Raw genomic sequence first — 17,787 nt, 5'->3', positions numbered from 1 at the left:
TTGGCGGGAATGAGAGACAGGGCCTTCTCAGTGGTGGCCCCTCAGCTATGGAACACCCTGCCTAGGGCGATCAGATCTGCTCCCTCCCTCTTAACGTTTCGGAGGCAAGTTAAAACATGGCTGTTCGAGCAAACGTTTACAAATGCAGAGTAGCTAATATAGGAAATCGAATGATTTGGCAATAAAACTGGACAATGCTTGATAATAATGAGACACTAATGATGTTGTTTTTATTGCTTTTGTGGTGTTTTATACTGTTTAATATTTTAATCTATATTATGTTTTATGTATACTGATTTCTTGGAAACTGCCTTGAGTCGCTGATTGGCTGAGAAGGGTGGTATACTGTACATGAGTTGATTATAAATTGTATGATTTTAACTGTATTTGTGTTTAGATTGGCTGCAGTAATGCTGGAGCGGCCTAAGTCAGAGGAGTCCTCCATGTGCGTTGCCATGGAGACCGATACAGGAGAGAGGGAAGTGGGAGGAGCTTAGAGGGGAGAGTTTGAAAAAACAACAGTTAAAAACCAGTTAGGGTTTAGGTTTAGAGGAGTGAGCAGTCAGGAGTTAGGTGCAGAGGAGTGAGGAGTTAGGAGTTGGGAGAGAAGGAAAGGAAAGGTGGCGGAGTGACTTGTGAAGCAAAGCTTTGAGGCTTTGAAAAGCTGGGTTTGGCTATTGGAAGTTTCTCAGGCTAGTGCAGCCGAATGGTGGTATTCTTTTAGTCTAAGGAGAGGCTAAAGAATAGTTTACTTAGTATTTGATCTAGGGAGGATCAACTAAGGGAAACATCCCTGTATGGAAACTTTGTCTGAAACAAGTGCTCTATGTCAGAAAGATACTGTGTTACTTGAAAGAATGAACTGTTAAAGTTACAAGTATTATTCCAAGTGCAACAAGGAAAAGTTACGTCTTGCAACCACACGCTGTGTACTTAATAAAATTGTTAAATTTTATTTGAAGATTGCCTCAGCTCCGTCTATTCTGTGTGCAAAGTGCCATTTCTCACAATATTACAACTTACCTCACGTGGTGGCAGAAATGTAGGGAAAAGTAACCAAATAAATCTACATTCTTCTCTCCAGTCACGCTACAGTATATACAGTGTAATTGCTACTAAGTTATTACTTTCTTAATAAAGGATGTGGTGCAATTGAACAGCCTCCCTTCCAACTTGATGGTAAATTTGGTTCCTAATCGGCAACCTTCATTGCAAATCGGCCAGTTCTTTTTAAAATTGGGAACTGGGGTAAAATCTCCTGAATACTGGTTCCTTTATAAGTACTGGTTCCTTTATAAGTGTAAACCATACTTGCCTAGATTCCAACAGACCTCACAACTTTTGAGGGTGCCTGCTATACATGTGGGTGAAATGTCAGGAGAATGTTTCTGGAACATGGCCAGGCATCCTGGAAAACTCACAGCAACCCAGTGATTGTGGCCACGAAAGCCTTTGACAACACATAGAATGAATGTAGTTTGATACTTGATACCACTTTAACCACCACGGCTCCATATGATGGAATCCTGGCAATTGTTCTTCAACAAGGTCTTCGGCCTTCTCTGCCAAAGAGGTTTGGGGTCTCACCAAACTACAGCTTCCAGGATTCCACAGTATTGAGCCATGGCAGTCCATCTGCAGTGTGGATGCGCCCCGAGAGACCCGTAACGCGGTGAGGCCCAATACTCACATCTTAACTTGTCCTGGATTTTCCCACCACACATCGTTGCCAGCATGGCTTTGATGGAGAAGACGGTCAGCTTCCCGTGGCCCTCGCTGTGGGAGAGAGAGAAAGGAAACAGAATGATGACCAGAAGAAACACGCTGGCTTTGGAATTAGATTTTGCAAAACTGTCCTGAGGAAGGAGGTCTTATGTATGTTTGTTGTTTACAGAATGATGTGCTGTTGTGTATGCTTATGCACTGTCTGCTTTATATGCGGCACTCACAGTGATTTTGTGAGCCTTCGGGGAGATGGTGGCGGGGTAAAAATAAAATATTATTATTATTATATAATATTTTCAACATCTAAAACTTGTGTACCATACCTTGGGAAGTCTGACAGTAGTCCATGCTCTGATTACATCACGTATAGACTACTGCAAAACGCTCTACGTGGGGTTGCCTTTGAAGACTGTTTGGAAGCTTCAATTGGTCCAACGGATGGCAGCCAGATTGCTAACAGGAGTGATGCTCAGGGAGCATACTACTCCTCTGTTGCGCCAGTTCCACTGGCTCCCAGTTTGCTACCACGCACAATTCAAAGTGCTGGCTTTAGCCTATAAAGCCCTAAACCAGGGGTCCTCAAACTTTGTAAACAGAGGGCCAGGTCAGAGCCCCTCAAACTATTGGAGGGCCGGATTATAATTTGAAAAAAATATATGAACAAATTCCTATGCACACTGCACATATATTTGTAGTGCAAAATCCATTTCAAAACAATACAATAATTAAAATGAAGAACAATTTAACAAATGTAAACTTGTCGAAGGCTTTCATGGCTGGAATCACTAGGTTCTTGTGGGTTTTTTCGGGCTATAGAGCCATGTTCTAGAGGCATTTCTCCTGACGTTTCGCCTGCATCTATGGCAAGCTTCCTCAGAGGTAGAGGTCTGTTGGAATTAGGACAATGGGTTTATATATATCTGTGGAATGGCTGGGGTGGGGCAAAGAGCTCTTCCCTGCTGCAGTTAGGTGTGAATGTTCAGCTGATCACCTTCATTAGCATTTGAAGGCCTGCCTGCGCCTGGGAAAATCTGCTGCTGGGAGGTGTTAATCTGTACCTGGTTTTTTCCTCTCTGTTGTTTAGCTGATATAATTTTAGAGTTTTTTAATACTGGTAGCCAGATTTTGTTCATTTTCATGGTCTCTTCCTTTCTGTTGAAATTGTCCACATGCTTGTGGATTTCAATGGCTTCTCTGTGTAGTCTGACATGGTGGTTGTTGGTGTGGTCCAGCATTCCTGTGTTCTCAAATAATATGCTGTGTCCAGGCTGGTTCCTCAGGTGCTCTGCTATGGCTGACTTCTCTGGTTGAAGTAGTCTGCAGTGCCTTTCATGTTCCTTGATGCGTGTCTGGGCAATGCTGCGTTTGGTGGTCCCTATGTAGACTTGTCCACAGCTGCATGGTATACGGTAGACTCCTGCAGAGGTGAGAGGGTCCCTCTTGTCCTTTGCTGAACGTAGCATTTGTTGGATTTTCTTGGTGGGTTTGTAGATTGTTTGTATGTTGTGTTTCCTCATCAGCTTCCCTATACAATGAAGGTGATCAGCTGAACATTCACACCTAACTGCAGCAGGGAAGAGCTCCTTGCCCCACCCCAGCCATTCCACAGATATATATAAACCCATTGTCCTAATTCCAACAGACCTCTACCTCTGAGGATGCTTGCCATAGATGCAGGCGAAACGTCAGGAGAAATGCCTCTAGAACATGGCTCTATAGCCCGAAAAAACCCACAAGAACCAAATGGAAACTTATTAGTATTTCAATGGGAAGTGTGGGCCTACTTTTGGCTGATGACCTAGGATTGTTGTTATTGTTTTGAGCTTTCAAGTCATTTCAGGCTTAGGTTGACCCTGAGCGAGGGCCGGGTAAATGACCTTGGAGGGCCGCATCTGGCCCCCGGGCCTTAGTTTGAGGACCCCTGCCCTAAACGGTTCTGGCCCAATTTACCTCTCCAAATGCATCTCCCCTTATAAACCATCTAGGACGTTAAGATCGTCTGTGGAGGCCCTCCTCTCGACTCCATCTGTGTCACAAATATGCTTGGCGGGGACGAGAGACACGGCCTTCTCAGTGGTGGCCCCTTGGCTATGGAACGCCCTTCCTAGGGACATCAGATCAACTTCCACAATTCCTAACAGCCCACCAAGGTTGTCCCACGTCTGAATCTCGTCCCATGCTCCCACGTGGCTTCCGCCCTGGCCCAGAGGGACCTGCCTGTCGTAGGCGGCGATCATGAAGTTGAGGAGAAGGCTGATGGACTGCTCCACGCTGATCTGGTGAGTGGAGGGAAGGCGCTTGTTGAGCTGGAAGTAGAGCGATGAGATGATGGTTTCCAGCCGGGAGACGCTGATCTCCGTGTTGTGGTCCAAGGTGTTAAGGCCGTTGTCTCGGAAGGCTTCGATCATGTTCCAGATGTCCACAAGGTGAACTGCAAGGGAGGGAGGGAGAGATAGACAGGCTCTGCAGTTAAACAGGGGGGCTTTCATCACAGCAGGAAGATTCCTGTATCATAGAACTGGAAGGGACACCCAAAGGCCATCCAGTTGCCAGGAAGACACCATCCAATCCTTGAATGTCCATCTGACAGTTGGCTACGACACCTTAATACGCTTCCTCATGTTATGGTGACCCCCAACCATAAAATTAGTTTCGTTGCTACTACTTCATAACTCATTTTTCTGCTGTTCTGAATAGTAACAGATTGGGGGGGGGGGGGGATTTATTTTGTCCTGTGGGAGTTGTAGTTGCTGGGATTTATAGTTCACCTACAATCAAAGAGCATTCTGAACTCCACCAACGATGGAATTGAACCAAACTTGGCACACAGAATTCCCATGACCAACAGAAAATACTGGAAGGGTTTGGTGGGCACTGACCTTGAGTTTTGGGAGTTGTAGTTTACCTACATCCAGAGAGAACTGTAGACTCAAACAATGATATAAACAATGATATGACTTGGCACGAATTCTCAGTATGCCCAAATGTAAACACTAGTAGAGTTTGGGGGAAATAGACCTTGACATTTGGGAGTTGCAGTTGCTGGGATTTATAGTTTGTCTACAACCAAGGAGCATTCTCAACTCCACCTAGATGGAACTGAGCCAACCTTGACACACAGAACTCCCATGACCAACAAAAAGTACTGGAAGGGTTTGGTTGGCATTGACTTTGAGTTTGGGAGTTGTAGCTCACATACATCCAGAGAGCACTGTGGACTCAAATAATGATGGAACCTGACCAAACTTGGCACGAATACTCAATATGCCCAAATGTGAACACTGATGGCACGAATTCTCAGTATGCCCAAATGTAAACACTAGTAGAGTTTGGGGGAAATAGACCTTGACATTTGGGAGTTGTAGTTGCTGGGATTTATAGTTCACCTACAATCAAAGAGCATTCGAACCCTACCAAGGATTGAATTGGGCCAAATTTCCCACACAGAACCTCCATGACCAGCAGAAAATACTGTGGTGGTCTTTGGTTACCCGTTGAAACCCCCTCGCAACCCCTCCAGGGGTCCCGACCCCCAGGTTGAGAAACACTGGCTTAAAGACTTCCAGAGGTGGAGACTCCATTGGACTCCTATGTAATCTATATTCCACTAGGGTTAGGAGGGACCCCAAAGGCAGTAACACCCAATCCAAGCTCTCCTTACAGAGAGCCATCTAGCCTCTGCTTAAAGACCTCCAGAGGAGGAGACTCCACCAGATTCCAACCAGATTCCACCAGATTATTCTATAGAAACACTTGCGTGTATTCGGCTAACTCTCCGACCATCAGAAACAAGGCAGAGTGTTGCACTCCAGAACAGGAAAAGCCCTCTGACTTTAAACACCATGCCGCTGAATAGGAAAACAATCCTTTTATTGAAGATAATTAAAAAGCAGTAAAGTAAAAAAGCACTTTAAAGAAACAGGTAAATCCAATTAGGTAAGAAGATAAGCAGAAACAAGTAGTCCTGGGTAATAGTCCAGCAAAGTCCATGAAAACAAAGGCAAAGCTTCTCTAATAAAATCCAAAAAACCAGGAAACATAAATCCAGGGCATGAATATAAAATCATAGAATCCAAGAATCAAAACCATGAAACAAAAGGCACTTAAACATGTATCTTCCAAGCAAGGCTTCCAAGAAACAAGAACGAGATCTTGACTTGATTCCAAATGATGCTTCATCTGACTACATTTCCTGTTCTTGGAACTTTTATCTGCTTATTAAGCTATCCCAAGCGCTCAGAAATTGGTCTCGCTTTAGCTGAGAATCTCTTATCTTTTTCTCTCTGAGCCTGGCAGAATGCCCAAGCCACTGTTCAGCTTTTCTGTTTTGACTAATCTCCTCCCATCTATCTATGTCAGGGGTGATTTGAATGCAATATTCCTGCTTCTTGGCAGGGGGTTGGACTGGATGGCCCATGAGGTCTCTTCCAACTCTTTGATTCTATGATTCTATGATTCTATTTGCTCATTAATTTCTGCAGCTGGACCAGGTGCCGAGCTGTTTTCAAACCCCAAATCCTGGGAACCCTCTGGTAGCAATTCAGGTAGCACACCATCATCCCCACACCCTTCAGGGACAATCTCATGGGAAAGAACATTTTGAACAGGGATCTCCTGGTCATTCTCTGCATCAATATCATTGGCCAGACCGTTGCCATCTTGAAACTCATTGACATCACTCCCCACATCCAAAACACCCTGATCCTGGAACACAATCACAGGCTGAGCTCCAACACAGAGGTGACCTCCATCCTCAGCATCTGCTGGAAGTCCTACAAGTGCTGTCCAATCCCACTTTTCTCTGGGATTTCTCATTCTTGCATTAGGAGGAACAATCTGTTGGGGCTTTGCGTTTTTAATAAGGTTATTCCACATTTGTTTACTGGGGATAAACCCCTGGTTTCTGTTTGTGTACAACAAGCAGGGGCAAACAGGTAAGCTGTTCAGAATTGTGAGAGTTGGAAGTCCAAAACACCTGGAGGAAGGGCCCAAGTTTGCCCATGCTTGGTTTACACTAATCAGAAGACGGTAAAGACAGTGCAAAAAGTGGTAATGAGTTTATGGGAGGGGTCATGTGTTTAAGTAAGTTGCTTCCCCAAAACATGAACGGTTCAACTTACGGTTACATCTTTTTTGCACAAATCTCAGTTTGCAGGCAGTTCGATATGTTGAGAGTCGGATGACGTCAAAGTTCTGAGCTCCTGTGAAGTTAAAGGGGGGAAAATCCCATTAAAAATCTCCCCAGTTTTCAGTGAAGATTCCTTTGACCACTTTAATTGTCATTCCCTGGGCAACCATCTCATTCATATATTTTGAATGGCTTTGGCCAGAACTGGACGCAGAGTTATTATTCCAAATGAAGAGGCCAGACAAAGCAGAAGAGAGAGGGACTATGACTTCCCTTGATCTAGGCATGAGATGTTGGGAATCAGCCTGTGTTTGTGTTTCAGGATCCTGATGTGGGAAATGATGTGGGAAATGATGAGAGAAATGATGGTGCTGAGGCTGAGGTACAAGATGGAGATGGTTTGGTCAATGATTTTTAGGCAGACAACGACAGAGAGGCCCCAGTGCAAAGGGCAGTTTCTCATGAGAATATCCCTGCTGGGCTTAAGGATGATGGTTTACTCCCTCTTTCTGTGAGCTCTCAAGATTTGAGTTTGGAAAACAATCTGACACCTGGGAATTTTAATGAGCAGCCAGAGCCAGATAGGGAGCAATAATAATAATAATAATAATAATAATAATAATAATTTTATACCCCGCCACCATCTCTCCAAGCGGACTCGGGGTGGCTTACATGAGGCCAAGCCCAACGACACATCAGTAAAAACAAAATAAAGCAAATAAAACAGTACAATTAATACAAGCTGAAGAATAGGCGGCAATAGATTAGCCAGGATCGACAGCAAACTCAGTGTTTATGTTGCTCTAAAACACTTCGTCTGATAAGGGGGAAATGTGGGTGAAAGTGAAACCAATTTCTGAGTTTTGGGATATAAGGTTTGCCTCAAGGGGAAACCTGTTAGATCAGGCATTGTTTGGAAATCAAGTTCATGTGCCATGAAAATCCTGTTCAAGGGGTCTTGTTCCTGTGGGGTTTTTTAGCCTTTTGGATTGTCTTTGCATCTTGTTGATTCCTGTCTGAATTAATGCAGTTTTGGATTGCTTTTATATCTGGTGTGGGCACTGCTTTGTGTTACTACTTTTTATGAACTTATTACTTTTTGGAACTTTCTTATTTTCTTACAAGCATTTATTTCTTCTGGCTATTTACTAAGCTTCAATAAAAGAAGATTTGTTTCTTCACTCTTCATGTGGTGTGTTTTAAAATCAGAGGGCTTTTTTCCTGATCTGGAGTGCAAGATGAGACTCTTATTGGTGCAGCCTAGAACCGCATTAGTTTTTCAGGTGACCTTGCCAAGGAGGAACGCAATATTGAGATGGAATGCATTTGTCTAAATGTTTAGGCAGAGTATCTTTTCTTCTCATACGAATCTATTGGTTCATGTTCTAATTTCCAAAAGAGCAGAAAACAGCCTTTTCTTTCTTTATTTACAGTATTTATATTCCGCCCTTCTCACACCGAAGGGGACTCAGGGAGGATCACAGAACATATATAACGTAAACATTCAGTGCTGATTATACACAAGACAGCTAACAGGTCTGCTGTTCATATCAGGCAAACTCAATCGTTGCCAATAACCAGAGTTACCGTATATACTCGAGTATAAGTTGGGTTTTTCAGTCCTTTTTTAGTCTGAAAATGTTCCCCTCGGCTTATACTCAAGTCAAGGTTATTTATTATTTTACTCTGTTATTATTATTGTTGTTATTACATTTATTATTTTACTCTATTTATTATTAGTATTATTATTATTACATTTCCATTATTTTACTCATTATTATTTTTATTACTTTTATTATTTTACTCTATTTCTTATTATTATTACATTTATCATTTTACTCTATTATTACCGTTATTATTACATTTCCATTATTTCATTCTATTATTATTTTATTACATTTATTATTTTACTGTATGTGAAGAGGTCGTTATTAAACTGCTGCCACCAATTGCAACGATGACCGTTTTAATGCCACCGAATACCACCAATTGTGAAGGTGCGCGTGGTAAAGCACCCACTGCCACCTAATCTATGAGGGAAGCCGGGCAACGATCACTATCAGCCTAGGAACTATTTTATAAAGGGACTGTTTCTGGCTGACTTTATTATTGCAGGCTGTTCAACTTAGAAGAAACTGTATCAGGCAGGACTTGAGGAGAACAGTAACAAGTTTATTTTAACAGCAGTATAATAAGTTTAACTGTTTCTTCAAAAGAGGCATAAATCTTGATGGTTACATTGGAAAGGTTTCATGAGTAAACTCAGGCAAACACTTCATAAGGTTTCACAGCTGGCACAACAGGCTTAAACCCAGCCAAACTTTGATTCTTAATTCAGAATCAACAACCCCCTGTACCGGGTCCTTCTCTGCAACCACTTTGGTCACCAATTGATTCCCTGAATCTCTAAGAGATTCAGTTTTTCCCTATAGCACACTGGCTACAGACACATTCCCTGAATCTCCACCAAAAGATTCAGTGTTTTCTCAGCAGCTCTCCGGCCGCTGACTGGATTTTTAAAACACAGCTGCCTCTGAGGAGGCGGTTAGCTCCGCCCCTGTTGCTATGGCAACTTAGCTAACGCCAAGCCACTCCCACAAAACATAACCTCCCATACTTACCATCCCTAAACCATTGTCCAAACTACACATAACCAAAGGAATAAAATTTACACATCGTCACACTGTATTTATTATTATTACTATTATTATTACATTTACATTATTTTACTCATTATTATTATTTTATTACATTTATTATTTTACTCTATTTCTTATTACATTTATTATTTTTCTGTATTTATTACTGTTATTATTACATTTATCATTTTACTCTATTATTACTGGGAGGATACGTAAGCACATTTACATTGAAGAAGATTAGAAAAATGGTTTAATCAGAGTTGGGGAGTCTTATCTTAAATTACAGTTTTATGTAAATATTCAAAAATATTTAACCTACGCATACCTCAATTAATATCATTTTATTGGTATCTATTTTTATTTTGAAACTAGCCGTCCCCTGCCACGCGTTGCTGTGGCCCAGTCTGTGTATATGTGTTTATGTGTTTATGTGTGTGTGTATATTTGTGTATATGTATATATATATATGTGTGTGTGTGTGTGTGTGTGTGTTTGTGTGTGTATATGTGTGTGTGTGTGTATTTGTGTATTTCTGTGTTTATATGTGTATACTAGCCATCCTCTGCCACGCGTTGCTGTGGCCCATTCTATGTATATGTGTTTTGTGTGTCTATGTGTTTATGTGTGTGTGTATATTTGTGTATGTGTGTATATATGTGTGTGTGTGTGTATACGTGTGTATATATGTGTGTGTATTTCTGTGTTTATATGTGTATATGTATATTGTGTATATGTGTGTCCTTGTGTATATGCATATATGTGTGTATATATGTGTGTAGGTGTAAATGTATGTATAAATTGTGTGTGCTTGCATATATATGTGTGTGTGTGTGTATGCATGTATGCATGTGTATACGTATATGAATGTATGTGTATATGTATATATGGTTACTTTTGGTGGGGTTTAAAGTTTGTTCTGCTATTTTTGTGTGTGTTTAGGGGTGATGGACACTCGTTGGACTATTAGGTGTATTGTGTCAAAATGTCATGTCAATCCATGTAGTGGTTTCTGAGTTATGTTTCTCCCACAAACGAATATTACATTGTATTGTCGAAGGCTTTCAGGGCTGGAATCACTAGGTTCTTGTGGGGTTTTTTGGGCTATATGGCCATGTTCTAGAGGCATTTCTCCTGACGTTTCGCCTGCATCTATGGCAAGCATCCTCTTGCCATAGATGCAGGCGAAACGTCAGGAGAAATGCCTCTAGAACATGGCCATATAGCCCAAAAAAACACACAAGAACCTAGAATATTACATTTATATATATATAAGATTGACCAGTAGCTGCTGTATTTCCCACCCTTGGCTTATACTTGAGTGAATATGTTTTCCCAATTTTTTGTGGTAAAATTAGGTGCCTCAGCTTATATTCAGGTCGGCTTATACTTGAGTATATACAGTATTTGTACACATACTAAATGCTAAGGTAAAAAATACCGAACAAGTCTCCCCTGAGAAATAGGCTTGGGCAACATCCTTCTAAAAGGATTCATGAAGGGACTAATCCTGCATAATAATAATAATAATAATAATAATAATCATCATCATCATCATCATCATCATCATCATCATCGTTATTTATATTCCGCTCTATCTCCCTGAAGGAAAGGGATTGGACTCACTCATTTCCATGAAGAGCTGCCTCTTCTCGGCCATCGTCCGCCTCCGCTTCCCGCTCTCCTCAATCATCCTACGGACAAAGCAGAGAAAGAGACAAACAGGGTCAATGTACTGGGGTGAGACCTCTGAGCCCAGTCGCCCCATCCCTTCGCCTCTTCCAGCAGAACATGCCGCACTCAGTTTGTGGAAACCAGGCTTGGGCAATCCATGGTTCTAAATGGTTCTAAAGTACTTACAAAACTAAAGTTCTGGTGGTGAAAATTTCAGAACTCTAACAAAACTTTCAAAATTTAATTATTATTTCATTAATGGTGAATTAATGAAATAATAATTAAATTATTTATTATTAGGAACTGCCATTTATTATGAAATTTTGAGAGTTTTGTTAGAGTTCTGTAATTTTCACCACCAGATCTTTAGTTTTGTATTTACTTTAGAACCATAGAATCATAGAATCATAGAATCAAAGAGTTGGAAGAGACCTCATGGGCCATCCAGTCCAACCGCATTCTGCCAAGAAGCAGGAATATTGCATTCAAATCACCCTTGACAAATGGCCATCCAGCCTCTGCTTAAAAGCTTCCAAAGAAGGAGCCTCCATCACACTCCGGGGCAGAGAGTTCCACTGCTGAACGGCTCTCACAGTCTGGAAGTTCTTCCTAATGTTCAGATGGAATCTCCTCTCTTGTAGTTTGAAGCCATTGTTCCATTGCGTCCTAGTCTCCAAGGAAGCAGAAAACAAGCTTGCTCCCTCCTCCTCCCTGTGGCTTCCTCTCACATATTTATACATGGCTATCATATCTCCTCTCAGCCTTCTCTTCTTCAGGCTAAACATGCCCAGTTCCCTAAGCCGCTCCTCATAGGGCTTGTTCTCCAGACCCTTGATCATTTTAGTCGCCCTCCTCTGGACACATTCCAGCTTGTCAATATCTCTCTTGAATTGTGGTGACCAGAATTGGACACAATATTCCAGATGTGGTCTAACCAAAGCAGAATAGAGCATGGGGAGCATGACTTCCCTAGATCTAGACACTATGCTCCTATTGATGCAGGCCCAAATCCCATTGGCTTTTTTTGCCGCCACATCACATTGTTGGCTCATGTTTAACTTGTTGTCCACGAGGACTCCAAGATCTTTTTCACACGTACTGCTCTCGAGCCAGGCGTCCCCCAACCATTTAGAACCATGGATTGCCCAAGCCTAGTGGAAACCATTCAGCCCCAATCCTGGGAGCAGAGGGGACAGGAGTGCCTAGGTCTTCTGGGACAGCTCTCCGGTCAACCTCCCCTAGAAGCTAAACACAGCATCACTTTGCAGAACTTCAGAGATTCTGCGAGAGGTCTTCTAGAAATGTCTAGCTCTTCAGGAAGACTTAAAAGAACCAAACCCAGGGCCAGAAGCAGAAAGAAACTTCCAAGTCATCCTTTGTTTTGGTGTAAATCTGTACAATTTTCCAAACTCTGACCTGGTTTGGACTCCAGCTGCCAGTATCTCTGATCATTGCCCAAGGCAGCCATGGGTTCTGGGCACTGAAGTTCAAAATACCTAGAGGCCTAGAGTTTGAGAATCAAGCTACACAGTCCTAGAGTTGGAAAGTCGCCAAAAGCCATCCAGTTTTGAAGTTATGAAGTTATGAAAGTTTTGGAACTATGCGTTGGCAGGAAAGCAGGATCTGGCCTGACAGGTGCTTCTCCATGGAGGGAGAAAAGGGTATGGAAAATTTGGATGCATGAGGATGGATGCATGTACATATGTGTGAAAGGTGACTGAACATGTAACTCTCCATAGTTTGTATGTTAGCTGTGTAATTGTGAATCCAATGTAGTTGCATAGAATCTGTATGTCCAGTATCATTCTTTGTGTAAAAGTTCTGAAATCTGATACACCCTCTCACACTGGAAATTGCAATAAAAAGAACCTATGCTTCAAATAATTGAAAAGTTATTCATGAAAAATTGGCGACGAGGATGGGATATTCTTTCCCAGTGTGGGAAAAGTTATTCATGACATACAGTGTCTAAATCCAGGGAAGTCATGCTCCCTCTCTATTCTGTTCTGCCTCGGTCAGACCACGTTATCTGGAATCCCACTGTGTCCACTTCTGGACACTGCCATTGAAGGGAGATGGAATGTGTCCAGAGGAAGAGGGCGATTCAAATGATCAAGGGTCTGGAGAACAAGCCCTATGAGGAGCAGCTGAAAGAGCTGGGCATGTTTAGCCTCCAGAAGAGAGGGCTGAGAGAAGACAGGGTGAGGGCCATGTATATAGATGTGAGGGGAAGTCATAGGGAGGAGGGAGCAAGCTTCCTCTCTGCTGCCCTGGAGACTAGGTCGCAATGGAGCAATGGCTTCAATATACCTGTCCGAACTACCAGTTTACCTGTCCGAACGTATTCTCCCCTATGAAACATCAAGGACGTTAAGATCTTCCGGAGAGACCCTGCTCTCGGTCCCACCACCTTCACAAGCACGTTTGGTGGGAACGAGAGACAGGGCCTTCTCTGTGGTGGCCCCTCGGCTATGGAATTCTCTCCCGAGCGAGATTAGATCTGCCCCCTCACTCTTGTCCTTCAGGAGGCTAGTGAAATCCTGGTTATGGAATGAAGCATTCCCAGAATAATGACTGAGACTGGTTACAGACCAAAGTGAGTGACCACATAAGCAGACTGAGTTGAACATGATTTTACCTTGGCGATTTGGAATATATGTATTTTATCTATATGTATTTTAATCATGTATTGTTGTATGATGTTTTAACTTTTATTAGTAGCATTGAATCCTTGCTGTAAGCCGGTCTGAGTCCCTCTACAGAGGTGAGAAGATTGGGATATAAAAGTTTTAAATAAATAAACTACAAGAAAGGAGATTCCACCTGAACATTAGGAAAAACTTCCTGACTGTGAGAGCTGTTCAGCAGTGGAACTCTCTGCCCCAGAATGCGGTGGAGGCTCCTTCTTTGGAGGCTTTGAAACAGAGGCTGGATAGCCATCTGTCGGGGGCGTTTTGAATGCAATTCTCCTGCTTCTTGGCAGAATGGGGTTGGACTGGATGGCCCAGGAGGTCTCTTCCAACTCTTATGAGTCTACGATATGCTATGTGTACATGGGGACTCTGAAGTACTAGAAATCCTCTGAGAGCAGCTGTGCCCATTGCAAAGAACGGCTCACTCGGCCAATACTACAGGACCTATTTTAACAGGTTTCGCTCTTTTTGGAGCTCATCAGCTGTAGGTAACGGCCTCAGCGGCAACCATGACCATTTTCCCCAAAGGGAACCTGATGTTTACAGTAAAAAATCAAAACAAAACATCTGAGCATCCTTTTTTGCCTCTAAACCTGACTCTACCATGTCTTCTGAAACCACTGCACATTAGGAGACACCCAAAAACTATACAAGGTGTGAAGAAGGAGCTGTATAGATTACATACATGCACATACACGCACAGAGCCAACTGCCTGGGACGTGGTTCTTTTGGTTGAGGGGAAACAGAACTGTGTTCCATTTCCAGAACTGAACTGCATCAATAGGAGTCTGGATCAAAGGAAGTCCAATCCAATTCTATTCCGCTTTACCCAGACCTCACCTGGGATCATAAACCTGTGTCCAGCTTTGAGCAAAGCAATTCAAGAAGGAGATGAACAAGAGAGAAGGTGTTCAGGGAAAGGGAAGGAAAAGCAAAGGTCTCAGAAGCAAAACAACTGGAGAAAGTTGAGAAGCGTTGTTTTAGGCCAAGAAGGGTTTTAAGAGTCAATAATAACTCTTGAAACTGTTCCAAGACGCACAAAATTTGGAAAAACTAAGGACCAGGAAAGCACATTTACGGTGCTCCCTGACTTTACATTCCACAGATATATAAACCCAATTTTCCCAGTTCCAACAGACCTCACAACCTCTGAGGATGCTTGCCGTAGATGCAGGCGAAATGTCAGGAGAGAATTCCTCTAGAACAAGGCCATATAGCCAGAAAAAAACCTACAACAACCAAATAATAACCCTGTTTTAAGGGGACTAGAAACAGAGAGGCCATCAGGGCATTCTTTTGCCATGGGACAAGGCAGTCCACCCAATGGCACCAGCTCAGGTTTGGCCTTCTTCTTGTAATTCTGCTTTCAACGTGTTTTTCATTCAGTTCACTACTGTTTTCAGTTCTTATTAATTAATTAATTAATAAAATTAAGATTAAATAAATAAATAATATAAAATTAATAAGGACATAATTAATTAAATAATATAAAAATTAATAAGGACATCAGCCCTGGTGTTGTCTTACTCAACTGCTGAGTATGCCTGCCCTGTTTGGTATAAGCCTGCAAAGCAGGTGAACATAGCATTGAACGGAACATGCAGAATAATCACAGGATGTCTTAAACCTACACCTGTTGATAAACTCTACAAGCTAGCTGGCATTGCCCCCCCCTGATATACAACGGGAAATTGCTGCTAAATGTGAGAGAAATAAGGTTGAACATTGTGAAAGCCACCCACTGCATGGCTACCAGTCTCCTCCCAGTAGACTCAAATCAAGGGAAAGCTTCATGAGAACCACCACTCATCTTGTTGTCCCCCCAGCAACAGCAAGAGTATCCCTCTGGGCAGCTAGACCAGGAAATCCCAAATGGATGGCCCCCCATGAGGGAGGGTCTTCCTCCAGGGGCAAACCATGAATGGGCAACTTGGAAGTCCCTGAACAGACTCAGAAGTGGAGTGGACAGATCAAAAGACAACCTGACAAAATAGCATGACCTAAAAGAATCCCACACCTTGTATGACAGTAGATGTGTCTCTTAATGAGACATGCCGCATTATCATGGGGTGCCTGCGCCCCACACCAATGGAGAAATTACATTGCTTAGCCAGTATTGCACCACCTGGCATCCGCCGGGAAGTAGCAGCCAATAGTGAAAGGACCAAGGCAGAGACATCTCCAGCTCATCCCCTGTTTGGGTATCAGCCAGCATGTCAATGACTTAAATCAAGACATAGTTTTCTTAGATCTACAGAGACACTCGCTGGAACACCTCAGCAAGTGAGAGTCCAAAAGTGGCAGACCCAAACCCAGCACCTCAATTCATGGGTGATACCAGATGAGAGACTTCCCCCTGGGCACACAGAGGACTGGGTGACTTGGAAGGCGCTGAACAGACTGCGCTCTGGCACCACGAGATGCAGAGCCAACCTTCAGAAATGGGGCTACAGGGTGGAATCCACGGCATGCGAGTGTGGAGAAGAGCAAACCACTGACCACCTGCTGCAATGCACCCTGAGCCCTGCCACATGCACAATGGAGGACCTTCTTGCGGCAACATCAGAGGCACTCCAAGTGGCCAGATACTGGTCAAAGGACATTTAATCATCTACCAAGTTTGCAAAATCTGTGTTTTTTTTTGTTTGTTTTGTTCTGTTAGAAATGTAATACAATGGTATGGTTGCTGATGACACGATAAATAAATAACCTTGTATGACTGAGGAGCAGAACAGACAACTCTGCACCTCTATGCTTGTCCACTATGCCCTGCCTCATGTACAGAGGAAGAACTGTTGGAGGCTACAGACAATGCCGTTGCTGTTGCCCGTTTTTGGTCAAAGGATATTTAGCCACCTGTGCTCCTTTTAACAGTGGCTACTCGATTTAGGGTCAAGGCTCAGATCCTAAGAGGTCTACTCCACAGAAATAGGACACCTTCTCCAAGGTTGAGGCCCAGAGAGAGGATGCAACCATCTCTGGAAGGGATTCCTCCGAGCAGAGGCCTCCTGCCTCCTTTTCCCTGGAAGGTAAATAAAGAAAATACGGACAGAACATTTCCTGAAGCTCCCAGAGCCGGTGGCTTAGACACCTCAACCTTGCTATGCTTAGAAAGGCACTTTGACTGGATCTACATTGTATTGTCGAAATGGCCAGAATCACTGGGTTGTGTTGCGTGTTTTCCGGGCTGTATGGTCGTGTTCCAGAAGCATTCTCTCCTGGTGTTTCGCCTGCATCTATGGCAGACATCCTCAGAGATGGTGAGGTCTGTTGGAAACTAGGAAAATGAGGTTTATATATCTGTGGAATGTCCTTCTATTTTTATCAGTTTTATACTAATTGATGCAATGCTTTTGATACGAAATAAAAGAAAGTTCTTATTTTACATACTCTCTTCCTATTTTCCTAAATGGAGCCTGCCTCTCTACCTGCAAATTGTATTGCAGATTTTTAATTGAAAGGCAAGGCATGCATTTTAGAATCAAGTGCTGGCTGCATCTTTCCTGCTGTTGCATCCCAGACCAAGAAACGAGACCATAAGATTAAATCCACCACACTGGACTGTAGGAAAAACAATCCTTTTTTATTGATGAAAAATTGGCTACAAAAGAAAGTTAAATGCAAAGTCAAAAAGCCACCATAGAAACACAGCAGTCAGGAAAATCTCTGAACTTGAGCAAAATTCCAAAAACCACAATACAAGAACCAGGAACCTGTTAGCCTCTCGCTAACCATGTACTTGAAAACTAGAAGCCTCTGGGATTACTGGCCATGGAACACAGGAATTCTGCCAAGGCACAGCCACAGTCCCAAACGTTGCTTGATCTAAGGAGGCACCCGGCAGGCGGCCCCTTATACCAAAGAAACTAGTCCTTGAAACGCCCCTTGACTTTGAAGCCTGGGCCTGTCTCTCCTGTAATCTATTTG

At 42.9% G+C, this 17,787-nt stretch overlaps 1 protein-coding gene across 3 annotated transcripts in view; it reads right to left on the bottom strand.

Moving 5' to 3' along the window:
- The window catches only part of DTNB (dystrobrevin beta), a 211,792-nt gene that overhangs the window by 162,153 nt on the left and 31,852 nt on the right, over positions 1-17,787 (bottom strand). For 2 of the 3 annotated variants that reach the window (XM_067470778.1, XM_067470816.1), the window contains exon 1: positions 1,691-1,774. In XM_067470778.1, coding sequence (XP_067326879.1) covers positions 1,691-1,736 — 46 coding nt within the window. In that variant the 5' untranslated portion in view covers positions 1,737-1,774. Of the gene's footprint in view, positions 1-1,690; positions 1,775-3,938; positions 4,157-6,845; positions 6,927-11,118; positions 11,187-17,787 lie in introns of those variants that run through there. The other variant, XM_067470846.1, reaches the window with a different exon arrangement.

The sequence above is a fragment of the Anolis sagrei genome, chromosome 1, assembly GCF_037176765.1.
Source record: "Anolis sagrei isolate rAnoSag1 chromosome 1, rAnoSag1.mat, whole genome shotgun sequence".
NCBI lineage: Eukaryota > Metazoa > Chordata > Lepidosauria > Squamata > Dactyloidae > Anolis > Anolis sagrei.
The sequence above is the reverse complement of the archived record's forward strand: the minus strand, read 5'-3'. Positions and strand labels throughout refer to the sequence as shown.